This window comes from Pan troglodytes, chromosome 2 (genome assembly GCF_028858775.2).
Source record: "Pan troglodytes isolate AG18354 chromosome 2, NHGRI_mPanTro3-v2.0_pri, whole genome shotgun sequence".
Lineage (NCBI taxonomy): Eukaryota > Metazoa > Chordata > Mammalia > Primates > Hominidae > Pan > Pan troglodytes.
The window spans coordinates 22,392,454-22,420,188 of NC_086015.1; the positions used below are offsets into that span (position 1 = coordinate 22,392,454).

The window sequence follows — 27,735 nt, forward strand, 5'->3', positions numbered from 1 at the left end:
ATGGAAAATAATATCCATATGTGCATCATTGTCAAAGCTTCCCCCTACCCTATTTAACCCTAAATTGGTAGGTTCTGGGCTTAAGTGCTTTTCTGTCACATGGTGTATGCTTAGGAAACTCTGATTAATGTAAATAATAGCCTAAGCAAGACTTAAATCAAAAGGCTAATCCGTAACTCATACATAATGCATGACAAAGCAACTTTTTGGATTCCCTATCTTTCTGTGCTTTTGGGTGACTGGGAAATATTTCCTAATTCAGGTAACTTGGAGTCATGTCTATTTTTATTGGACAATATGCAATAATCTGTCCAATTAGATTGCTCATATAGCCACTTCATGAGGTGTATGTGTGTGGGCGTGGGCGTGTGTGTGTGTTTCAGGTGGTAAAATTCCTACTAAAGGCTGAGGCATAGCATTGGAGTAGACCAGCCAGCCGGTTTCAATGGCAGGAAAGAGACTGCAGAATTTTGTGGTGCACATGGCATTTGAAAAATCATATTCGGTAGTGTAATCTTAAATTTAGAATATCAGGAAAAAAACACATACTGTTTTGATAACACAAATAAAAAAGTCATGATTGGTAAAATTTTCCTAGGTGGTGGGATGTACAGATAGTAGGCCAAGTTCCATGTTAGAAAGGCTTGGGATTCTTGCGTCACTTAAAAGGAGGTACTGGTTTAAAAAGACTGCACTAAGCTGTGAGTTCACGTAGGTCTGGGGCACCATATTATTTTCTAGCTCAATGCCTGGCATGCATTAATATAAACACTAAATGTTCATCTGACAAAACAGAATAGAAATAAACATATATTCAAGGGAGGATGTGTCACACACTGGTAGTATGACCTTGGGTCAAACAGTTGACCATTCCATCACAATTTCCTATGCTAAATGCGAATGACAATAGCATACACCTCATGGAGTTGTTCTGAGAATCCATCAATTCAGGCATTTTTAAAATTCATTTAGCATATACTTAAATTCTACTATGTGCCAAGCACTGGGCAAGTCACTAGGAAAATAATGGCTTGAAGAGACATAGTATCTGCCCTTGGACAGAAAATGATAGATGTGATACAATTAGCACAGAGCCTGTAACATATTACATATAGACTGAAGAGATATTAATTACTATGACAATCCTTTGCCTCCTCCTCATCACTGGGCTTTCATTATATGATCACATTTCATATCAGGTGACTATGTTTTGAGTATCAGATAAAATTTTCAAATGATATACAGTATTTTGAGTCTTTTTAATGTAGAATGAAGTATACTGATTAAATTATTAAGTTACAAGTTGGTACAAGGAATAGTAAAGGAAAACACCACGGGGAAGTATTTCTTTCCTTCTCATACTCCAATTTGGTGGTGTTTTCTGAAGCTGGCCTATATCTGGTAGAAAGCATCAAGAAGGCACACCACTCCTCTGGCTTGGATGCACGGCCCATGCCCTCTCCCATCTCTAGCTAACAGCTGCTCATCCTTCAGGATACAGCCTGGGCATCCTTGCTTCCATGAGGCCTTTCCTAACTTCCCAAACCTCCTGCACCAGAGCACTCATCCTGCTGTTTATTTTGCACTGGACTGTGGGCCTTAGGTCTCATCTGAATATATCCTGGACTCATCAGAGGGCTGGACACAGACTAGGTGATCAATAAAAAGGGTCACTGAAACAAGCCACCAGAAATCCTCTTCCCCTTTTTTCCCCTTAAAGGTCAAACATAATAGCAGCTTAACTATGACACGAATCTTTCAAATCCATCGCTTTGGCTGTCGTGATAGAAATCATAGTTTCAAGAACCTTTGTTCATTAATTTGCAAGAGATCCCTTCCCAGGTTTTTCAAAATACATCCACACAGATGTCTCGGAAGTTGCAGTGCTCGGTGGTTATGTTATTCCAGTTCTCTCTCAGTGTCTATTTATATAAGCTATCCAAAGCACTTTGAAAAAGACACAACTTGTATGGCAAGTTTCCTATTCAGTGGCTGGTCTGTATAAAACATCAATGTTCACAGAATAAAATAAACCAACCGACAAAACTCAGTCGGTTGAAATACCAAGTTCAAATGCTACACGGTACACCAACCAATAAATAGGCCACAGCTTCCAGTGTTGGGAAATACAGTTTCAAAGTTGGCAGAAATTGGCTGTGGGTCTCATAACCCCAGTGTGACACAATATTCTCATCCTAGGAGCCAAGTTGTAAGCTTTTCTAAGATCCATAAAGCACATGTCTACTCCCTATGAGGAGCTTCGGTTCTTTCTGAGAGTCTGCTGAAGTTCCGATCTGAAAGAATGCCATCTTCACAGAAACCCCAGTACTCTAGAATGATACCATCTGCCACAGGCTGAGCTTCCTTTTCAGCCAAATACATTATTTATAACCTTTCTAATTGTGAAAAGGTAAGGGTGGAATTTTTCTAAAGCCTAACTTAAAGATAGATAGAACATTCTGAACCTTTGCTCTAAAATACTCTAGCTCTTTTAAATTTGAAAAACAAAAACCACAAGGAATCGGTTAAGGTTACATAATTTTTCAAAAAATTTTATTCTTTTAAACACCTGCTACAATATCATATGTACTGTAGGTATATATCTATAACACGTTTAAAAAATGAAGGAAGATGGTTTTATTTTTTTACTTGTTCATCTCAGTAGCCAATGAAGGAGTTTTGAGAGAGGTGAGGCCTTCTCAAAAAAAGATTCATCAGATGGGGAAAGGCAGTGATCTGATTACCCTTAAAATTGCTTTGTTGTGTCTTTAACAACAACCAAAAAAAACCACCCCAAAACAATGCTAATCAGGTTATTCAATCATTTAAACCAAAACTGTTCATGCTTTTCTGCCAAATCAACCAACCACAGCAAAATCTGTTATCTCTGATTGCTCAGCTTCCAGTCAAAAAACAGTTAACCCCCACTATACCAAAAGTTTTCCAAATACCCTCAGAGCTGTGCATGCTCATAGAAAATAAAGAGAAAACCATGTCAGCTTTAAAGGGTAATTGGAGTGCTGTACCATATTTGCATATTACAATATACCCTAATAAACTAAACAGCCTGTACCGGAAGCCAGCAGCTTCCTAGTATTTCATATGATCTACACACTTGCTTTTTGTGCACTACTTTAAAAACAAAACAAAACAAAAAAAACAGGACTGTGATATCATGATCAAAACTTATCAAGGACTTGCCGATGGTTTAGCTGAGGTGGGGAGGAGGTAGCAAGAGCATCTACAAAATGGTGGTTCACCCATGTTTAAAGCTTTCAGGCTCCATCAGCAGAGAGGGCAAGGGCTACAACATCTTATTTACACAATTATCTAAATACGATTAAACAGCTGATGGACAAATATTAAACTGGAAAATGTATAGTCATTTCAGCTTAATGTAATCCTCTTTCTGTAAACACCCAAGATGATTTTTTTTCAACCAGAACAGTCCTGACATCTCATAAGCCTAAGGGTGAATAGCAAGAGATTGTTTTTGATAGTTATAAATATTCAAAAGACATGCAGACCATCTGCTTTCATAATACAGGTAAAGCAAGACTGAAATGGTGACTGCTGTATAAAAATGATTCTTTTAACAAAGTCTTCCTCTCCTCGAAAACTATAAAGACAGATGTCAAAAACTGTTTACACAGAGCAATCAGGAGCGTGCAAAATGTAATATTCCTTTTACACACAGTGCTTGCTAAAGAGATTTTTTTTTTCTTTTTCTTCCCATCTGTGTGTTGCAACACATTTCTACAAGTTAAAAACATTTTTTTCAAACAGAGATCTCATGAATACCCAAAAACATGCTATCTGGTTTCTGAATGCTAATTAATTTCAACTAAGGAATCTGAATATCTTTTTTCTGTAGGAAGGAATGTATGTTTTGAATTGGAATACTCTAGAGAGACAGCAAGGGAAATAATCTTGCACAGGTTTTATTCTATAAGGAAAATTTCATGGTTCTACCTGTTTATAATACATATCTGTTATGCCTGTGCTTTAAATGAAAGCACATCATTCCTAATGTCTTTGGCACAAAGTCTAAAATAATTGTTTTCTGAAATAAATGCCTGCACAATGCAAAATGTGTATTTAAAAAAAAACCTTTAACTTCTCAGTCTATGCATGGTGATGTATAAAGCCCTACAGTTAATTTTCAGGGATGGAACACTAATCTTGACAGTAACCTTTTTATGTATTGTATTAATGGCGCAAAGGCATTAAGCACCTTTTTGTAGTTTTCAATAAAATGAGCATTTACTGAACAATCTGTCAAACTACTGGCTTTTATTATATTTTTATTTTTTGAGAAGTTCAACTTCATACATTCTAATCTCCCACCCCTTTGTGCATGTCCTGACTACCTATGGCCTGATTTTTTACAGCAGCTTTTTATCTGTCCATGGAAAATTCAAAGGTCAAACTTTAACTTCACATCAACTACACATTCAATACAATTTTCACAGGGATTCCTCGTAAATGAGGTTTTCTTTTAATCTCAAAGGACACCAAATACTACAAACAAGCTCTAAGAGGCATCGTATGAGATATGATATATTGACAAGAAATGAATTTGTTGAAAATTAACAGGTAGTTCCCATCTGGTATTTTGGGGTGGGAAGGACAGGAAATGGGCTTCAATTTATGACAGCGAATGGCAGGATTTCTAAGTGCAATATTCTGTTTGTGCTTGTCAGCTTCTGTTTCCCAAATCTTTCCCTCTGGATCCTCTATTGCTTTCTAAGCTATTCTCTTGGGAGATACAACTGGGGCATATTTGGAATCTCAATTTGTTGAGAAGAGACTAATCACTTCTAAATTTTACTTAAACTCCAGTTGTCATAGTTATGGCTCTTGCCATCTTGATCAATCCTAGTGCCTGAAAATGGCATTTTCATACAAAGTAACCCTGGCACATTGCTAAAATTGGAAACTCAGTACAAAGCTCCAAAGGAATACAAAAGGAAGCACAAAGAGAACACATCCAATTCTATTTTAATTTTCCTACTATATTTCTTAAAGATGAAAATGTGATCATATCAAAGCACAGAAATTTTATTTATTTAAATACTCAATTCATAACTTTTAAAAGAAAATGTTGGTTCACAGTTTATATGGCTCTTCCATATAGTTAAAATAACTTACATAGTGCCCTGATAGTATGTTCTGACCAGATTCTCTATTCTGCCCTTTTGTATAAGTACCTAGCCAGACCTTTCTTATCACACTGAAACCTTACTCAAACCAAATGAATATACTGGTAAAGGCTTAAACTATAAAATATTTTTAAAAGGTATATTAAGAGCATGTGATATTCCAAATTAACTGCACACAGAAGCTGTAACATGAAGGGAACTGAACTAGATAATCTCCAACGTCTCCTCTAACAGATTTAAAAGTCTATGAAATCTGTATGTCTTCTCAAACAGAGTGACTAAAAAAGATTCAATTGTAGCGCACATTATTCATTCTCAGGTACTCACTGTGCAAATGTCTCCAACTAGAGTCTTATTTTTAGGAAGGTTACGACCCCACTGGCATCCTGCTTATGATTATTTAAAATACACTCATTATTAACTTATATATTATGTCATATCCAAATAGAATTTTCACAAGTTTTTCATTAGAGAAATATGAATCCAAGGAATTTTATTTGATTTTATTGCCAAAATTGTTTCCTGATTCTGAATCTTAGGCACTCTATACCAATGTACCCATTTGAGAAATCTCTTTCTCTGATGCCCTTGTGTGGTTAAATCGCTCATCCTCTCTAGAGATTACAATTTCTAGTATCTGGAAAGATACCAAATTCGTGTTAAGTTCCAGAGGTCCTAAATAGAGCCTTTTAAAAAAACAAAACAAAACCAAAAAACCCTTAAACCACAGAGCGAAAACAACTAAAGTACTTTGAGCAATTCATTTTCCAAAAGTAAATATTAGAATTAGGTTCTGTAACTCTTCACAGGAAGACTTTATATTACCTCTTTGCATTCCTTCTGTACAGGAGCATATTAGATTTTTAAGCCATACTGCCTAAAAATTGGGGGTAAAATACCTCCTGGCTTTTAGCTCTTTACAGGGCCACAGAACTAACTCTGGAAATTACATAAAACCTATGAAAGCTGTCCTCCGTGCATTCCCAAAATTGGCTTATAATTTCAGGGTCTGCACAAAACCTTGGAGCAGATTGTGGGGTCCATGGACCCCACTCAGATCTGATCCAAGACTTCACAGAAGACTGAGGGCTAAACCACAGCTTTGATTTCTGTGTTTTATTCATCATTGTTAGCTTTTAGATAAGACTTCCCATGTCTACCAGATAAACATAAACCAATGTCACCTCTGGATTAGATCATAAAGAAAAATCAAATTAATCTGGCTTCATCTCAATCAATATTATGAAAATCCTTCACAGTGTAGGAAAATGCCATCCTCTGGTAATCATCTCATTAGAAGTTATGGCGAAATGATAAAAATGTGTTGGAATGGGTTGTAAATCATATAATAAAGAGCTCCATCCATCACTAAACATGTGTTTTCCAGGCTGAGCTGGTGATCATGCAGAAAGTGGACAAACCAAGTCCCTAAGGCCCATTATGGAATGGCTGAACAGTTATCTACCCTTGCAGCTCTCTCTAAATTCAGGTGACTCTAGACCTGTATACAGCTGACTTTAAAACACTGCATGTTTATAGCCTTAAATGGAGTCTCTTATGCCAAATGTAGACTTTAGAACACAACTGAGGAATGGACGCTGGAAGCGAACATGGGGTGATACTGTTAACATTTCCGTATTGGCAACATCAGTATCTTTGTCTATAAATTATCTGTTATTGAAAATTTCCTATTTTACTCTTGAATATGAGAAGAAAATAAACAAATGAAAATAATAGTGAAGAAGTGTGGGTCTCAAATATAATGTAACTGAGACAAAATGAAAATTATTAGCCAGGCTGAAATACATGTACAATTGTGGAAGAAAAATTTTAAAATTTAGAAATGCTGCATATGTTTTTAAAGCTTGCCCTTAACTGTGATGTATAATCAGGTCTTTTTAAGCATTCAGACCTCTGAGTTCCCTGTAACTCCAAGGCTATTGTTGTGCTTACAAACATTTAGTACACATATTCATGAACATTATCAAATATACAAAAGCATGAGACAGCTTGGAATGTCAGTAGGTTTTCTTAGAGAAAAATTCAGAAGTGATTTGTTCTTTGTTAGGTAAAAATACAGAATTAAGTATAATAGGAAAATATTTCATAAGATAGGATACTGTAGATAAAAGTATAAAGTACTACTAATACAACTACTGACATGGTATACTGGTTTATGAAATAAACATGTGCAAATCCTACAAGATTGTTTAAGTCTGACGAATATTCCCGAGTTCCTACTGTGTGTCAGGATCTATGACAGTGATGAATACAACTTAGTTCCTTTGGGACAATTACAGTGTACACAGCCTAGTTAGTCCAGACTATTTCAGAACAATGTGGCAAATGCTACGATGGGCACATAAGGAGAGGACAGAACCTTGGGTGCTGGGAGTACAGGCGAAGTTAGTTAACGGAAAAGACACTGGGAAAAGCTCACCTCTTGGTAACAGTCCCATCAGGTATCTTTATTCTACTTGACATTATCTAGCCTAGGGTATCATATATGCTAAACTTCCAAATGGATTTATTTAAAGTATAAGCTTCAGTCTTCCACTTCCAATTTAAAATACATCATAACTTTATAATGACTGTAAGTGTTCCTTAATGTTGAGATTGAGTTATAATATAGTATTTTAATTTTTTCACAAATGAAAAGTATTTGGTTGTTTTCACTAAAAATGAAGATTGCACCAAAATCTTCCATGTAGCCAGAGAGTTACATAGACCATGTGGCATGCACAAGTGTGATTTCAAACTCTCAATGCCCACATTTTAGAAAAACAACTAGTTATGGCACACTTTAGGACTGAAAACTGTTCTAAATGTTTTCTAAGTACTAGCTCATTTAATTCTCTAAACAATGCGAGACATTGGTACTATTATCTTCCTACTTTACAGATGAGAAAATTGAGTCATGGAGTCAGCTGCCCAAGCTCATATAGCTGGCCACAACATAACTCACATTCCTGATTCCTACGATGCTAAGAGCTAATTAAAGTGATGCTAGAGAGCAATGACAAACAAAAACACACAAAAAGTAACACAATGAAGTTGCTGAAGAAATGCCATTACTCCAAAGAAACAGTCCCATTAAAAAGTAAAAAGAAAACTAGATCAAGCTGTGTCGTATGTTATCATAACACAGGAGTTTCAATACAGAGAAGAGTCTCATTGTGACATTTCACAAAGTTAATACTTGTTACATTTCTGAACTGCCTTGGAACAAATACTAGGTGGACAGTAAAATGGGACAAGCCTGAGAGAGTTGGTGGTATCCAGTAATGAAGTACCATGTCTTGTTATTCAGATAAGAATGTGATCTCAAATAGTGCTAGCAATTAAAGCTTTAATCTTTTCTTAACTTCCAAACTATCAACTGGTGTGCATCTTCAACCTGAGTAAACTAAATTAGATTAGCATTTCTATGGGAAAATATTACAATAGAAAATAATCAATTTTTTTAAGAGAGAAAGATGATGACTAAAGAGAACAAAGTTTCAGAGTAAGAATGAGAGAAAAAGACTGCTAAAGAAGTCAGCCACCTTCTCTGCCATGAGGAATTCTGCAATCTTATGAATTGTCCATGATGAAACTCCAGCACCCGTAAGACTGCATATTAGAACACAATACAATCTTATATTTCTGTAGCGCCCTTCATGCAAGCATCCCAGGGTGCTTTACAATCATTATGAGTTAAAATTAAAACTGAAGCACATACAATTCCTAATAGAATCATTTTAAAAATGCTAAACAGAACAAATAACTTTTAAGTCTAGATTTAAAAGTCCCAACAGCCAGAGCGTTCCTTACTTCAATTGGCAATGAGCTGCAGAACCAGGGCTGAGGCTCTCCTCTGTTATGTTAAAGGCTCTCTTATGTTTTTTATACTCAGAGCACGTTATAATCAAGCAGTTTCCAATGAAAGAGGGGGAAATTGAGATCGTGTATCTGTTTGTTTTGATTATCAGGTTTTTTTTTTTTCTGGAGTTGGGGGTTGTTCATGGTTTGCCCAAATCTGGCATGAAATGAAGCAGATCTATAAAGCAAATCCAGATAGAGCCCAACTTCAAGTTTAACTAGTAATTGAGAAAAAAAGATGTCTAAAATATACTCTAAAACTAGTTCTGTTTTAGCAGGAGAATCAGTTTGAGTAGCATGATTTGTTTAAGTTGTTTTTTAAAACCATTAGAAAATAGCATTTAATAGGCTTTCTCTCAGGCCATGTCTACTCCTAAGCCTTGGGAGTATTTATTATTCTAAGCATCAGGCAAAAAAAAAGAAAGAGGAAAAATACTCTCATGATATGGTAATTTTCCCTGCATTAGTGATTTTGAGGTCAAAGGAAACCTATTCAGATCTGAAACAAGGCACAGGTAAAAATCTATTAAGTGAAAATAAAGTAATTACACATTGTTAAGCACTCTCTAAATTGGCATAGCTTAAACTCTTTTACGTTTTACTATTGTGAAAAGATAGTGGCTATAAAATATTTGAGATCAATCCATTTTAAGTTAGATGCTTTATTAAGTTTGGCTTTTTTGATTAATATATCTGAAAGGTTACAGAGAGCTAACATCAAGCTACGATAAAATCCTTATGCATCTAAGTCATCTAAAAATGAGCCTGATATATTAGATTCAAAAAGGAAAACTTGCAATTTGGAGGACAATTCTGTTGTAGATTATACACATTATAATATTAACACAGAGCAGACATCTCACTAAGTTGAAAAAGGAACTAGAATGATGTCATGACTTGTTCAAAAGACGAGGCAAAAAAATTATTTGATATAAGTTTTGCAATTCACACAACTACCCATATAAGACAGGTTTACCATTTCCTTTATGGATCCCACCATTACAGTAATACAATTGCTGAAAAGTGGTCATAATATCCAATTAGTATCAAGTACTTCAGTGCCTGGCAAAGCAGATATTTATAATCTAAGATTCCCACGGTCAGTAGGGTAAAAACTAGGGAAAGTTTTGTAATTTTAAAAAGGAAAGAAGATTCTCTGTAGAGCTTTTCTTCAAAATATATGATGTTTAAACATAAGATAATTTTATACTGGGAAGAGGCAAGTACAAAATCATTCCAGCTCATCTCAAACAGGAATCTTTTTATTTTAAAATGGAGCTGCTCGTAAAAGACCAATCTGATGACTGGAGTCTGTATTTTCAAACAGACCCAAGAAATTCATCTGCCCACTATTTCTAATGAAAATGACTAATGTTACCTTGGGGTTCAAAACAAAGGGCTATTAGCATAATTATGCCTACTGGTCTTGAGGATATGAAAGAATAGGAAAGAGAAGTAACTGCACAGAACTATACCGGCAAATCTTCTGGAACGTCCCAAATACCAAGTTATCCCAAAAGTCAGTTCCTGTCTAGATCACCCATGATTAGGGGCTTGATATGACAGCAATGTACTTTTAAAACAAGACAACATACAAACAAAAAATCAAAGACACAAAACCAAAACACGGTAAAGAAAATTTTCAGCAATGAGAATAAATACACTTGGAAAACTACAAGTAGTTATCACTACTTTAGAGAAATCAAAGCATATTATAAAACCTATCCAATTCATCTGAGAGGCTTTCATTTTGTCTTTTTTAAACTTCCTTTATCTGTGGTATGTGATGAAAAGGCTACTTGGTGAAGCTCACGGGCTCTGGGTATGAAGTCTCACCCTTCTGCTTCACCAGTGATGTAGCCATGGACGCTCACTCATGTCAACATTCTGTGCCTCAGGTTCCTCATTTAAAAATGGGGATATAAGACTATATCCTACTTAGGGGGACCAAAGGCGCTCTCGATACATCAAAAGCACTAAATCAAAGTGTAATACTATTATTTCAACTAATAAGATGTTATATCCTTAACACTACATAGGAAATGGAATGCCTGGCATACGGCAGACGGTCAATACATACTTTTGAATATATGAATGTGAACAAAGTTCATAGATTAGACTCTCATGTGAAATGCAGTATACGAACACTGATGCTGGCTATTCTCTTAAGAATGTGATTACTAAAACTGATTTAAAATTTTAAGAAACATGTCATTTCAGTCCAAAAACTGTGAAATAAAGTACAGTTTATTAAAAACACATTTGTATAACATGATAGATTTGTAATTGTTGCTCCAGTATCATTTATAATACAGACTGAAAATCAACTAAACACCTAAGTGTATTTAATTCCTACGGAAATGACTGTCATGTTTTAGGAGAGCAGTACTGAAGCTAAGCTTCAGGAGCACGAGGTAGTTTCTTTTTCAAATTTATTTTTCCATTAATAAATAAATTGTCCAACATATTTGAGATCCCAGGATGCTGTGAATAAAAGGAAAGTTGGAAAATCATCTTTCTCAATATTACTTCTAAATGGAATGTTCAAATTTAAATTTATTTTATATATATTTTGCTACTTGAAAATAAAAATAACACTTCTCACCCACTTTATATGACTTGGCTTAAAGATATCTTTTCCAGGTGAGAAATAAGACAGAAAATAATCCAATGCCTTAAAAATGTGAAAGTTGTGATGTGTGTGTGTGCCCGTGTGCACGCGCGAGTATGTATGCCCACATGTGTGGTGAAAGAGGGAAGGTAAAAATGCCCAAATCAGATTAAAACCTCCATGAAATATTTGACCTAAACATTTTTAGAAGGAAGACATTACGCTGGTAGAAGTAATAGCTGACCTTTACTTAACAAAATGAATCTACCCTGTATCAGAATGTATATATATTTATCTAGTTTTTAAATGCAATTTCTAAAACTCCAGGGAAAATAAGCATCAAAATGTTAATGTTTTATTATAAATAAAAATGTTTACTTTTTAAATTCCCAATTTTCCTCCCAAATCCATATCCTCAAAAGTTTTATGACTACAGGCTCTCTTGTCCCCAAATCAGTGTTTATTCTCTCCTTAGCTGCAGTTCAGAATGCATCATCCAACTTATCTAACCACATCCACCGAAAAAAACAAAAGTAACAACAAAACATCTAACCTCAGACCTATAATGAGCTAAGCGTTTATGTCTTAGAACATTTTACAAAAATAAAAAAACACACGGTACAAAGAATTTAATAAATTAGTGTCAATCTATTTGGGCAGATTTACGATAGGAAGGTGATAACAGAAATAAAGGTATGAGTTGTAAATCAAACTAAGCCCACTTATGGAATTTCTGCAGCTGAAGAAAACCTTATGAATATTATCAAAGAAAACATTATTGTACCCAAATGTAAGTATTCCTTTTTTTTTTTTTTGAAACGGAGTCTCGCTCTGTCACCAAACTAGAGTGCAGTGGTGCTATCTCGGCTCACTGCAACCTCCGCCTCCTGGGTTCAAGCAATTCTCCTGCCTCAGCCTCCCAAGTAGCTAAATCAGCACTTTAAAATTTATTGTCAGGCAAGGACATAGGCTTAGCAAGTCAGGACTTTCTTGTTAGTCGTTGCACCGTGACTTTAATCTCCAGGGACACTGGCTCCTTCAATTATCAAAAGGAGGAGCCTAGGAAGGATAATCCCTTCTGGTTCTAAGAATCCAAGTCCAAATGGACATTTGCTTAGCAAGTATTAGACAATCATCCTAAGAGCATTGGAGGCAGGGCTTATTCAACACCCCAGGCAAAATCCTGGTGGCTCCCCAGTTCCACTCCTCCTGGCCCCTGCTCTATAAAAGGAATTTACCTGCCCACAGGGTGAACTTTCTACCAACTATAGTATTTAGGGCCCCTGTAGCCATACTTGCTACTGGAGTACTTTATCATATTCAACAAAATAAAACCCTTACTGTACAGTAAAATGTGTATGGTGAATTGCATGCTAAAGGTGCTCTCCCATGAATGAATCAACACTCCACAGGGGAAGAAAGGGCTTAACACTTGGCATTTCTTGGTGTTAGGTCCCATTTTGCTCAAGACTGAGGCCATATCTATTTGCTAGGCTTTTTTCACCATGACATCTTCATCAGCAAATCTTAACCATAGGAAAAAGAGTAGTTTTGTCAAACTTGGCATATATTTTGGACATAGGCTTTAGGGAACTTGCATCTCTCATTTTAATAACTCTAGACAGAAAAACATAATAAAGAAGCAAACAGAAAAAGTTTATGTTGAAAACATTCTGACTGGAGTATCAGATTCATAGAAAAAGAGAAGATGATTCAGCAAAATATAAAATAAGTACCTCATTTAGAGAACAATTTACATGTTTTCATATTATTAAATATTAAATTAATTTCAAATATTTGCTTTCACTGCTAAACTATGCATAATTTTTAGAAGTTTTTTATGGAAAAGAATACTGCAATTATAACTGATGTTGATATTGTAGCCTAGTTCCATCACTTAATGATTACAGTGAGGTATCCAGCCACAGGAAGCCATATATCTGAAAACCTCTCTCTATAGAAATTCACCAATGTATGACTCCAAAACCAAGTCCTGAATTACATTTTGTCATTCTACTTAATGTTATAATTGTATGCAATTCATTTTCCACGATAACATTAAGTAAATTCACAATTCTATTTATAAGTTATAGTGAGGTGGAGTTTATTGGCTGAATGTTGATGTCATTTAACAATTAGTTCTCATTGACTGTATCAATAAATATTTGTAACGACAGCCTCTTCTTCAGCTCATAGTAAATGCCTTAAGTATTTGTCTGAATATGCTTCCAAGATCAATGGGACATGTAGTAACATAAAGACACATGCGATTCCAGTACTGGGTGTTTACATTATATTTTAACTGAGTTTTTAAAAAGTTTATTTCTAGATCATTTCAAATTTTCAAATGTTAGCAACCATGTAACATGTTATCTGGAGTTGTCTGCGAAACAAAGTCCCTGAAGTAAGAGTCACCCTTTTATTCTATCATCCTATTCATTTGTGATTAATTTAAATTATTTTTATTTGATGGTTACAAATTCATATCCTCTCTATTCCAAGGGTGAGAGAGGGAAGACAGGAGATTAGCTGTAGGTATAACTGAAATGACAAATAAGAGTTTTCTCTGAATTGCAAGAAATGGACACTTAACAATACAGAGAATATGTAACCTGTGGCTATAGCTTATTTTAGAATATAGAAAGCTATTAATTATAAACTTAATTCATTTGCTTCATTCCTAAAATTTCTAGCAAATATCAAAGTAAAAGTGTTGGAATGTAACTTAGCAAATCTGAAATGCATGGAGTTTCTATGAAACAGAAGCACAAAGCTGACAAGATTCCCTTCAAAGGTACCCAATAATCTTCATAAGCCTCACATTAGAAACACATTTTGAGAATATCTGCTACTCAGAATATAGCAGAAATACACTTTGAGATCTCTCCACTGCAGAAATGTTTACAGCAGCATCCTACAGTTCAAGTTCAAATGGCTAAGACTAATATTCAGAATTAAAACTCAAATTAAAAGAAAACATTAAAAATCTGGTAAAAATCTAGTTGGACCAACATTTTAATTATACTGTATCATGGAATGGCCTTAAAATGGGTTTGGGTACTGAAGGGATGACTATAACACATTTACATGGTGACCACAAAAGCAGCCCTTTAAGAGTAGATTCACAGCATCCTTTTTATTTTTTATTTGAAATCAGCTGAGTTTCATCAAAAACGATGTTTGATTTTCTGTCTGTAAGCAGGTAGGCAGTCTCTATCTAGAGTTTTAGCTGCCCTCCACCAAATTTATTCTAAAAAAAGAAATCAAGGAAAATCATTAAAAAATCTTTATTTCATTTCAAAAATCCCTGATGGTATGACAGGCATCTCAGAGGGAAAAAAGAAAATTCTACTTAAAAAAACAGAAAAGAAGTAAACCAAAGCCACAAAACTGGTCACAAAATCCTAATGAATTAACAACTATTCAACCTTTAGTTAAGAGTAATTATTTTCATAATTATTTGTACTAAAATACTTTTAATTTTTTGGTAATGAGTAAAGTATCCAAGAATTGTACTGTTATTTTACTCAGATAGCACGATGAAGTTTTACACATTAACACTGACACTGCCATTCCCTCTCACCGAAGCTTCGTGGGAGCAGTACCACCTCGACTCTTTCTTAAATAAGGGCATTTAGGAGAATTTAGCCATCATGCTAATAGCACTCAGAAGACAAATCTAAAAATTAGCCAGCGGAGTCTTCCACTGAACTGTTTTTCCTGTAAACAGTCCTTTGCCTCTTTTCCCCAAGGGAGAAAAAGCCTATAGGCTCTGTTCACAAGGAATCAGGCATATTTTAAAAGGTCACCAGTGGTCAAGTCACTTTGCATTTTTGGCAGATTCTTGCTTCAGATACCAGTTGCTTTAAACCAGGGAGCTCCATCAAACCTCAAATCAGGGTTGCCCATGATGTCTTATTATTTATTACATGCTATGCTAAGTACCTGTGAAAGGGGGCACTCCTTGGCCAATGAACTCTGATTCATATCTTTCAGTAAGTCCTTCAGAGCATTCCTCACTGTGGTGTGCGACCATTGTTCGGGAGGCAAGTCTTCTAGTTTGGGGCAACTATTTGAGACATAGATTAGAAAGGGGATTATTACAAGATTGCATCCCGCTGCAGAACATTCCTTTAAGACAGACAGATTTCATTTTGCGCATCAAACAGATGCATCTGGAGATTGCTCTCGGTCTCCTGATTGTTCCGATTAGTTAATTACTTTATACAACACATCTGCTGTATCGATGCATGAATTATACATCAGCTGCCTGTGGTGGCTATTTTTTCATGTTACTTCTACCTTCCTGCTCTGATGCGCTTGGGAAGACAATTTAAGGTGTACTGCTTTCTCCTGAGCCATCGTGAAAAGCTTTAATGTATTAACCGATTTCCTTTCATTACTCTGTTCATACGAATTAAAATCATAAAAAAATAAATAAATAAATAAGACTGTGGTAATAGTGAATAAGACAGTCTTTCACAAAATGTACACAGATGGCACTGTTCATGATATGCAAAAATATTTTTTTCTTAAGTAAACTTTATGTAAAATGCCTTCTTGTGATGCATTATTTAATTGACTAAACATAAAAAGTCTTGTCTTTTGATAACCTGCACAAACCTACAAATTTTTTTGTGTGTGGGGGGGGATTGCTTTTAAATTATACATTGAAGTTAGGAAAAAAGGCAGAAGGATAGGGTAACAAAATCGATCTGTATTAACCTTTCTGAAACACAGACTAAAAAAAAATTGAAGGTCGACCAGAGAGAAAAGCTTCATTTCAAAAGACCAGGTAAGAAGAATGTTTCACCCTAGATTTGCTGTCTTGACTCACCTGTGTAACTGAATTTTCAATGTGACCACATGATACACATCTTGAAGCATATCTGCTACTGTAGCATCAGGGGCATCTGTCACGTAAGACAGTGGAACTGGATTCCACTTTCCAACCTGGATTAGCCCTATTTCAGATAAAGAGAATATGTCACTAAATATTTTACCCTCAGATAATGTATCTACTAGAAGGGTGTTCTTTTCTTTTCTACTACCCCTACCACAAGCAATACCGTTATTTCTGTTTGAATGATTCCCTTCCCTCTAAAAGGCAGGTCAATGAAAATATTCACAGCTTAGCTTTCCAAATTGTAAAATTATGTAAATGACTGTAGGGTTGTTTATTATTTTGGAAATAAAACCCCATCAATAAAACCTATGCATAAGGCCACATTTTCCTAACTTACAGGAAGTTCTAATAAGACATAGCCAAACCAGTTCTAAATGGCTTTACGATTTAGATAAGATTCTCTATTGCAGTGGGAATCAGCATTGAAAAATACTTTGCAGCCCATAAAACCATCAGAAACAGAATAAAAGAAACAGAACTAGATATTCAGTCATAAATGCAAATTGACTCTCAACAGTCCATCTGCTCAAATACGCTCCTCACTTCCTTGTGGGTCCTCAGTGGAGCAGATTATTAAGGTCAATAAGCATACTAATGATTCAGCTGAAGTAATTTAAAAAAAAAATCTACCTCGACATTCCACATGAGCAAAATGTGTGTTAACTAAACCAAACTGAATTAAGCCAATTTTTTAAAGCCACAGCCTATAAGGAACCAATGTAATACACAGGCTACAGTTCTTTGAATAAAAATATTCAGTGCTTTCTCTGCAAGGTAAACAAAGAATGCTAAGCAATTTTTCCAACCCCACGTACACATTATTTACCTTTGGCCTGGGCAGCAGAGCTATGTGAATAACCTAGAGACAGCAATGCCATTTCGATCAGCTGGTTGAAAAGCATATCCTTTCTCACCAGCACAAATTCTGCATGCTCCTCCTTGCAATCATATTCAATGGCGTTTTCATAATGTTCCACCACACAGAAAACTGGCAGCATGGTTCCTATCAAAAAGATGAAGAAGAAGAGATGGAAAACCAACAATCTTCAGAAATACAGCTTGGGGGTGGGGGGAGGAAAAATTAGCCATGAAAATAAATAATCACAAGAGATTCACTGTGCTTCCAAGGCAGACTGGGTACAGAACTACAGGCAAATGCACACAAATATATACATTCTCATATTATTTAAAGTCGTAACAGAAATATTTAAGTAGAATATGAACTTGGTCCTAAGGTAAGTTGTGCTCTAAATTAACAGTGCATTTTCCAAAAGCAATGAATGCAATTACCTTTCTGATCAAATAATAATGGTGACGAAAGAGAAATAAATGTATCTTCTCTAATTTGCTACGAGTAGTATACAGTATGCAAACATAACTCACTATTTATCTTCAGAAGAACCCACCTTTCTACTGCTTACATGATTTTGTTAATAATAAACTTTTCCTGGGTTTGTGTCCAAACAAATTATCTTCGACCACGAAATTTTCATTTTCTTCCTTTTTTAGATATTAACTCTAACTGGTTCCACAAATCATTTTCTTCCTTTTTGAGATATTAGCTCTAACTGGTTCCACAAAAAGTACTTAACCAAACTGGTGCTCATAATACACAATTTCAATATCTGCATAATGTAGAAAAATAACATTTGCTTTTATGAATACTCATTCAACCTACCTAACTAAAAAGAGAGCACGGTACCCATAAGTCTTTAAAATCAACAATCTTTGTTACAGTAAATAAGGTAAAAATGAGAGATAGAAAAGGAAACTGACATACTAGGATAAAGGAATCTGCATAGATGTGGTGTGCTCTCTCTTTATATATTTTAATCCAATATAGTAACTCAGTAGCCAGATGATTAATAAGCACCGGCCACACTACTATTAGAAAGAGGCTTCTTCTAGAAATTGATATTACGGAATGCTGTGGTACTCAAGGTGTTTATGCAGCGCACTGTCAGACTTCCAATGATAACAGAAAAGGGTTAAAAGCAGATGCATCTGAATTGTACTGTGGCAAACTGCCAGAAGGGTATCATCTTTAGCATAAATGATGACAAGGGTTACTTTAACAGGGCACCCAGGATCCACAATTAGTCCTACAATACTAATGCCTCTATAAGCTCTGTCCTCTGGACTCACAGAATCCTACCAACTTCTGAAGATGACTTAGTGCACACCAACCGTAGCTAAAAATCAGGATTTCCTACTGACACCAGAGAGGCCCTTCAAAGATTCTCTATTTGCTCGTTTCTGCTGAACAAAAGCCGGCAATAAAACAGCTACATCTTTCTACATGTGAGTCTTCACCAAAGCTTTAGTGAACTGTTCACAAGAGATTCTAGGTCTGACAAAACCCTTTAGGTTTACTTAGAAAAACTCACAAACTCATTCGGAGGTACCAATAGGCTAGGCATGAAAAACAAGCCGCAGAGCTTGCCAATATTTTTGTCATTCATTCAGCTGTTTTATACCAGAGAAAGAACCCGTCGGGGATCAGAAGACAACCTGGGGAGTGGGGAGACCACAGCAAAAATAGCAATATGCAAACTGGTGATTCCTTCCTTGGCTTGAAGGTATTTTGGCAAAATCGCCTAAACAAATAAAACCATTCAATCCCTTTTTCTCAGTAGTGTTTTCTCATCTCAGCCATAATTTTCATTTAGCACCTGTCAGACAGAAACCATGCACATGAAAAATAAGATGAAAATGTTAATAAAAACCCACAAAAAGACTTTAGTAATTTTGTTATTTGGAGTATCTGAGACCCTCTTACAATTAAACTGCATTTTTAGAATACATCCAAAACAAAACCAAACCAAACCAAAAAGCATTTGAGCAGGAAGTGAATTTGCTGTACTTTTAGTTCTTCCTCCTCCTGTCCTGATATCTTCAAAGAGTTGGGTAAGTACAACAAAAATGTACACATTCATTTTTCCTTTTGTAGGATGAATCAGATGTATTCTACAATATGCTTTTCCTTAGATCTATGAAATAACTGCAGGGTTTTCAAACTATTGAAATATATTGGATTTATTGTGGATTTTATTGATCATGTTTAGAGGTACCCTAAAATAATAAAGACGGCTATAAAGTGACAATAGTACTATCTAATTACAGACCTTCTAGCAAACTGTTGCGGTTACCCTCCCGTTTCTGGGAGTAATGCTGAACACAAGCCTTTTCTGAACTGTCTGATTATTCGTGCTAGTGTTTGGCGAGAGTTCCAACTACAGCAACTTCATAACCTTCCAGCATTTAAAGGGGAGAGCACTGGTCACTGCTGAATGCTAAAAATACCACATGATTTAAACCTGAAGGCAGTCTTAGAAGCTTTTGCTGAAGGTTTATGAGCCTGTGTAAACAGCACGTCTGCCATAAGGAGCAGTGAAGTCTGTAGAATCCTTGTCTAAAACTGTCCTGGCATTAAAGTTTGCTGTGCAAATATCACATAATACCAGAGACAGCTGAAATCTCCTATTTAGGAATTTATGGAACTTACATGTTTGCAGGCGTCAGAAAGTCTTTTTTATACAGCCCCAGTGCTTCACAGTACAATATTAATGCACTCTGTTTGAAAAGCCGTAATAAATTATATTTTTAATGCTCTTACCCTGGCTTTCTTAAGATGCATACATTCTTGGCAAACAATCAATAAATAGGGTAATCATGAGTAGAGGCCAAAGAATTTGCTGAAGTGCTGTTTTCCCATTTTTAATAGATAAAGATCTAACAATACGGACTGCTGTGTCTGTTCATTTCAGGATCAATATATTCTTTGTTTTCGCCAAACCAAGGAAAAAATAAATGATTGTATGATAAATGTTATGCATCAAACACAATGAAATTCCTCTGCCTTCTAACTTTATCTACTTAATATTCTTGGTTGCTAAAATATAGCATTTTTATCCATTGCTTAGCAAATGTAAGGAAAATCTGATTCCTATACATGTTATTCAGACACAAAATGAAGCTCCTTATGAGGCACATGCATTACACCCAGGGTAGGCACTGTTTTACAGGAACAACACTGTTAAACACAGTCAAAGTTGTTAAACTGCATCAATTTAATATTGGTAGAAAAAAGTCACACAGTTACACATCTTCCCCTTATAAACTTGCCTAAATCTGTTCTTTCTTCATCAAAAATACCCAATTAAAACAAAAATAAAAAACTAGAATCATCAGATTTTTTACTGCTAATGAATTTGCTCTTAAGAAAAGAAGCCACAAAAAATAACATTACCAAACTTCTACATAAGATGTCCAAGATCTCTGAAACTGCCCTACAACTAAGAATCTTAGGAAGAAGCTAGGGTAACTCTCAAATCACCTAAGTGTTTTATTCTTAATCAGGTTAGTTTGAAGAAACAGCTGCCTACAATCCTCTACTATAACACCTTTTGAATGGACCTTGCCAAAACTAAAACCATTATATTTAATTCAGTCCTTATTACCCAAAATGTTCCATGATTCCAGTCTACAGTAGAACGCTCCACCCAAGCATGGAGGCTATACTTTCCAACGTGATTGATACTAAGGACCCAGAATGTAACTAATGTACGATCATAAGGAGAATAAAGGCAGAGTATACAAAACATGTTCTGCCACTCCACCCCCACACAGTGTGGCCTTGTGTAGACAACAGGGCTTTCAGCTTTTCAAGATTTGTCTTGAAAGTATTTACCTTTCCTAAGGTTGGTTTTCATCAGATGGCCCGAGTGTTTTAAAGGCACTCCCTGCATTTTTGCACCTGTACTCCCAAGCCTTCCTCTTCCTAGCGGGCTCCCGTTCTGCTCCAGGCGGGCAATCTTGGCTGGTGGACCCTTCGGATCACTCACATTGTTAGACATTTCTGAATGTTCTTTCCCCTGAGTTGCCTCGTTCAAATGATCCATACTCAGTCACTGTCTAAAGATCACCTGCCAGAATTTAAAAAGAAGACACGTTATAATTGGGTGGGGACCTACGTGTATATATGTGTCCTATGTAAATGTTTTAGCTCTAGATATCTCTCCACAAATATAATGTATTTGTAAAATGGCCTATCTAGATATGATACAGATGTTACTATATTTCTAGATGATAGCATTACATTCTTATTCAAATTAACAAAATGATCTGTGGAAACTGTACCAATACACATGAATAAAAAGATAACTGCCCTATAAAAAAACTAAGTGGGGGAAAATGGGCTTACTTTTAGAACAAGAATTATTACAAGTATAGCTAAAAAGAAAACAGCAAATTGCATTTACGTAGTCCCGATTTTTAACAATTAGAAACACATTACAAAATACAGCAGAAACACTTTTAATAAAGGATGGAAAGATGATCACAGTTCAAAATACTAGAAATCTAATGTATATGTTTTATATGTATACATTTTATATGTGTATGTATATTAATTCTTATGAAAAAAACATAAACCATCTCAAAAGAAGGTAACAAACATCTAACTGCTTTTTAAACTCCCCATTGGCTTTTGTAAATTAATGCACAGAAAAAGTTTTCTACTATCAAAGTTCCAAGAGTTATGTGACAGACCTAGTCAAGTTTTGGGTCAAAGATGTGATTGGATCAGTTTACCCCTAAAGAAACAGGAAGAAGTGAAGGGTTTTCAAATATCCAACGTACTGATGCATTAAAACTCATGTGTTTTAGAGTCAGTATTTAGGTGTCCATTAGTAATAGAGGGCTGTTAACAATAAATATTTTTTAAAAATTGAATACACTTCGTGATATGCACATTAGGTTGAAGTGCCAAGCTCAATTAAAAAAAAAACACACACAAACAAAAAACCTTGATGATACTGGTAAAACAAAATATCCAGTATTCAGAAATAACCTCAGCATGCAATGGCGTTAACATTGTAATTAACTTCAAAAAAATTAACAGATAATTATTTTCAGTTATATATTAGACATCAATTTTCCCATCATTTATAGTAAAGTGATTAGACAATATCAAAGTCATTTTTAAAGTATAGTTTTAATTAGAATTGATAAGAACAGGTACGTAGAATTATTTTATGAACTTTGATGGTATTTGAAGTATTGAGCTTATGAAACTAAGGGGATCATATTTAGGAAAACCAGAGAGAATAATTACCGTTTTTCCTAGCTGTCTAGTAATTTGACATAGCTTGTTTTTGTTGTAAATTCTTACACTGGAGCTATTTAAATCTGGATTTGTTGAAAGCCAGTTTGTATTAGCATGGCTTTTCTGTAAATATTTTTTCTTCTGTTTAACCATAGCCTACTTCTTACCATATAATCAAGAAAAGGGGGGCAGCAATGTTAATCTGGAAGTTTAAAAGCAACCTTAAGAATGCCAATTGAAGAACTATAAAGTTTGAGAAAAATCAATGGCTATTTATCTTTGTACTCCAGAGTGGCACACTGAGAACTAAAGGTTTACCGTTGATAGAGGTCCCATCTGTTTTTGGTTATGAGGTTCATTAACAATAAATGTGCCTTTTTAAACCACTTTTTAGCAAGATTACTCTTTTCCATTATATTAAACTGCAGTCTAAAGCCAAAATTAGAAAGAGATGATTATTAACTTATTCAAAACACTCTTTATAACGTTTCATGTGGATAACACAGAGCTTTTTCTGAAATTGGTTGCCTCATCCTAGAGCAGAAGATGAATTTTAAAACATATGATTTGAAAAGAAAAATCTTTAGCCCTTGGGGCAATTTAAGAGGAAAAAAAGGGAGGGGGTGTAGACAACAGCATCAAAGTTAATGCTATAAAACATATTAAGTAATCATGAGGCTTAACAACACTAGAAACTGTACAGCAAATGAAAGTGATACATTATAATTTAATGTATTGACAATCTAAAGTATCATATAGGTCATGAAAAACTGTCCTTTGAATACCCACCTATAAGCATCTATTAAACACTAAGTCGTGGTGTAAAAAGCTTTACATTACAAACCAAAATTAAATGCGCATAAAACACCCAATTTACTCATTTTAACTCTATGCCCGGGCTAAAGTTCACCAAACCTCAGTTTGGGATTGAAAAGAGCAACCTCCAACAGGCCTGCCTGGATGACAGCAGCAGGAACTAACTATGGTCTCAACAGATGCCAGGCTGAAGAGTTTCTTTTGAGTTACACATGTTACAACCCATTTTAGTGCAATGTCTGGTTGCCACACAGAAAGCAAGCTACTTTCTGAAAATCCCATTTATCTGCCCATAAACTAAGACCATATATGATAATTACTGAATAAAACAGTGAACTCAGTAACAACAATTATTTCCTTTAAAAAGAAAAAAAATCTCGAAATTCTAGTTTTTTAAGAACCGATTTTTTGCAAAGCGAGATCCTTTTCAATGAGTTTCTAGCTGGATCGCCTCCTTCGCCCCCACACAACCCCATAATCACATTTTAAGATTGTGCCCTTATCCATTCCATATGGCCGGCACGATCCAGGCCAAGCTTTCACTGTGACCTTTTAAAGAGACAAAGAAGCAAAGTACTATCTAGAAACAGAAACACTGCAGTTTTACTGAGTGAAATTAGCAAAACCGACCTGAAACTCACCACTTCAAAACTTGACAGCACATAAATAACAAAAACAAAGGAGATTTCCTTTGCAGCCCGGGTTCTTGAAGAGAAGTTCAAGACTGATGTTTTCTATGTCCTTTTTTTTTTTTAATTAAAAAAAAAAAAAAAAAAAAGCAGCAGACCTGAAGGCGACTTCCCCTGAAATTGTATTATTCCTTTCCCCTGCCCCCGCCCCCCTAAGCGGGGGAAGGGCAGAAATAAACGTCTAGAAGAGTAGCCATGAGAAAGGGGTTTAAAAAAAAAAAATCACAATTCGAAAACCAACATATATGGGTTTGTAAAATGTCTAACCTCAGAGAACGGGGTTTGCGATGGGGAGGAGGGGAGAGTGGGAAGCAGGGAGGAGGAAGAAGATAAAATTGATCTGACAAGTGATTCGTTGGGGGGAAATCGTAAAAACAAAGCAAAACCCGTTATGAGCTGTACACTGTGATGGTGCTGGGGAAACGACGTGGTGACTGAGGATTCTCTTAAAAAAAGAAAAAATCACTGCGGACAAGGTCTCCAAAAAGGAAAAAAGGTCTCTTCGCGTCTCTCCCTCCCTCCTGCTCACTCGGGTTCTTCGGTGTGAGGACAGAAAGTCTACTTCTGGCTGTCACTTGCAATATTATTCTTCAATAACCCCGAAGAACGCGCATTGGGAAGGCCACCTCGCCTCCCTTCCAATCACCCCCACCCCCCTCGCCAACAATCGCGACTAATATTAACAAACCTTAAACTTTTCCCCACAGCCTCGCACCCCCAACGAGGGCATCTAGCGGGGGACAGCGAGGGTGGGGGGCAGGGGGTCGCGAGAAAAGCCCCGGAAAGGCACTAAAATGCCACTTTTGATTCTGCCCTCGCTGACAACAGCCGCAAGGACCCTCTCCCTGCCCATTGACGCGGGGCTGTGAGCGTCTGGGGTCCCAGCAAGTGAGGAGAGAAGAGGTTCGGGAGGAGGGGGAGGAGGAGGAAGATCAGAAGGCACCCCCAGCCACCTCCACCGCCTAGGCAGCGACAAACTCCCCGCCCCCTCCCCCCAAAAAGTCGCCAAGCTCTCACTCGTCCAGAGTCCGAGGTAAACAACGAGCACCACAATGGCACTAGGACTTTGGGGGAAAAGAAACCCAGAAACCCCGACAAAACTGATCAGGAGTTTCCCGAAATGAAAGAGGGGGGCGGGCAGCGTCCTCTAGAGTCGCCCTGGCTTTCGGCTGGGCCCCCGGGCAGGCTAGAGGGCGGCCGCGGCTGTTGTTGTTGTGACGAGGCCGGGTGTTGCTGGGTGGCACAGGGAGAGGTGTGTGTGTGTTTGTGTGTGTGCGTGAGTGTGAGCGCGAGTCCCCGGACGGGGCTGCTTCTCTCGCTCTCTCCCTCGCTAGCTCTACCCCTCGCTGCCGTCTCTGCCCCCATTAAATTATTAGTTGACTCATCCCGGCCGCTGTCGCTGCCGCCGCCGTGCCCCGCTCGGCTCCGCGCGTCCGCCCGGGCTGCAGCCCTCTCCGCCGCTGCTCCTGCTGCTGCTGCCGCCGCCGCCGCCGCTGCCGCTGTGGGTGCCTCTTCTTCCTCCTCCTCATTTTAATACAAAATCACCCCGCTCGCAGCCCCAGCCCCGAGCACGCAGCCTCCTCCCGGCCGCCCGCCGCCGCCCGGAGCCTTCCCCAGCGGGGCCGGCTCATCCGCCGCGTCCGGGGAACGGGAGCGAGCGAGAAAGTGGCGGCGGCGGCGGCGGCGGCGGAGGAGGAGGGGGGAGGAGAGGAGGAAGGGGGTGCGGAGCCGAGGAGGAAGGCGGCGTGGGGGGGCAGGGTGCACGGAGCGGGCGGAAAAGGGATGGGGATTAAAACCCGGGCTGGAGGGCCGGGATTGGGGGAGGGGGCGGGGGCGGCGAGTTAAAAAGCCGAAAGACAAGTAACTAGTGAATGAGTGAGGGAAGGGGGGGAGCGCACGATTTCCGGCCCCGGGCGCGCAAGAATTTGTAATGAGCTTGATTAGAGTGAGGCGGCCCGACATTTATTACACACAATACCCAGAATAACAGGGCGCTGCGCGAGGGCTAGCGCCGGCCGCCGCCAGACGCGCCAGGGAGGGCGCAGAGGGGAGGAGGAGAGGGGGCTTCCCTGGCAGCGTCCGCCGGAGCGGGGAGGGGAGCGCGCGGCGCGCGGGCGGCAGGGGCAGGTGTGTGAGTGGGAGGGAGGAGGGGCAGGACGGGCAGGACGGGCACGGGGGGCGGGAGGAAGGAAAATGACGGGGAGGAGGGGGCGAGGGCCAGGGGAGAAAACTAACCAACCACCCACACGCCACAAAAGCCACAAAAAGGAGTACGCCTGGAGCGTCGCAGAGGGACAGGCGAGGTGGGGGGACAGGGAGACGCACCGGCCCCGTGGGAGAAGGGCGCGGGTACGCAGGTGACAGGCGCTGAGGAATGAGGTAGGGAGCCATCAGGAAGTGGCTGGAGGGGTACAGACGGAAGGCAGATCTCTCCGGGGAAGCGCGGAGGGTGCAGAAACGTGTACAGCAATAAAGGCCAGGAGCCTCGAAACGCTCGGAATGTTTATCCTCTAAGGAGGGTGGTCCTTAAACTATGAGGAGCCAACATTAGAAAGAACTGAGTAAGAGCGTTCTGTACTAGTCAGACGTTGGTTCAAATCGCCCTCACTTCTGAGCCATAGAATACTTTGGAAGAAGAAATACGTGGCCGAGTTAAACAAAATTTGGGTCACTTGAAAGAGACCTGACTTGTTATTATAAAGGAAAAGATGCCATCATTCTTCAAATAATTTACCCTAGGCAAAAGAGGAAAGTTTGGGTTGGTAAATACATCTGTTGTAGCAATAAACACTTCTGCTGTAATCTAGGGTAGGTTACCCAGTTAGATAAATGGTCATTACCACATAAGTATGATCCTATTATTTAGACAATCTATTAAATATAGTTCATGTAAAAATAAAGAATATTACAATGTAACCCGAAATAGAAATGCCTCATTTATCGCTTAGGTTTTAGTTCTACCATTTTAGCACCCTGAAGGCAGTTAATCATTAACAAAAAACAAGAATTATTTTTCAGAATTTGCTGGTAGGGAAAAGAGAAAAATCAGTCAGATAAACATTTTGTTACACATAAAAAAGCAACAAGTTAGCACAAGTACTGAGATAAAAGGGAAATATGCAAATTAAGCTCTGTAAAGCCACCAATACACTCTTAGGCACACTGTTTACATTACAAATCTAAAGAAAAGCCAAAAGGTAAAGCAGAAAAGTGTAGGAAATGATGGCCTCCTAGGGGAGAGTAAGTTTAGAGAAACACAATGAAAATATATCACTCTAATAGCACCCACGTTTCACCCACAAACCAGAAAGGTTAGCCAAATCTGGGAAGGCAACCGTGAATCTTGGCACACAAACCCAAGCCTTGAGCAAAAGAATGAACATGTGATAAACAGAAAACACAGCATCAAAAATAGGAAAAGAAATTTAAGGCAAATTTTTAGTAAAAAGCCCAAATGATAGTAAATTTTTAAAAGTTAAAATGTGGGGAAATCTGAAGGAAGATATGTTAGCTAAAGTATAAGAAATAGAAATATGGTAGGTTAAATTTGAAATTTCCAATATGGATACTTTAATAGTTGCTTC

The 27,735-nt window shown here is 37.5% G+C and overlaps 1 protein-coding gene across 10 annotated transcripts in view; it reads right to left on the reverse strand.

Annotated features, from left to right (window-relative positions):
• SATB1 (SATB homeobox 1) overlaps positions 1-27,735 on the reverse strand; it is a 97,484-nt gene that overhangs the window by 51,367 nt on the left and 18,382 nt on the right. For 6 of the 10 annotated variants that reach the window (XM_016940076.4, XM_054680426.2, XM_016940074.4 and 3 more), the window contains exons 2-5: positions 21,231-21,465; positions 17,367-17,543; positions 16,472-16,598; positions 15,580-15,703 (exon numbers count right to left, since the gene is read on the reverse strand). In XM_016940076.4, coding sequence (XP_016795565.1) covers positions 15,580-15,703; positions 16,472-16,598; positions 17,367-17,543; positions 21,231-21,441 — 639 coding nt within the window. In that variant the 5' untranslated portion in view covers positions 21,442-21,465. Of the gene's footprint in view, positions 1-15,579; positions 15,704-16,471; positions 16,599-17,366; positions 17,544-17,946; positions 18,166-21,230; positions 21,466-24,092; positions 25,847-27,735 lie in introns of those variants that run through there. The other 4 variants (XM_054680422.2, XM_054680425.2, XM_001162368.8 and 1 more) reach the window with 4 other exon arrangements.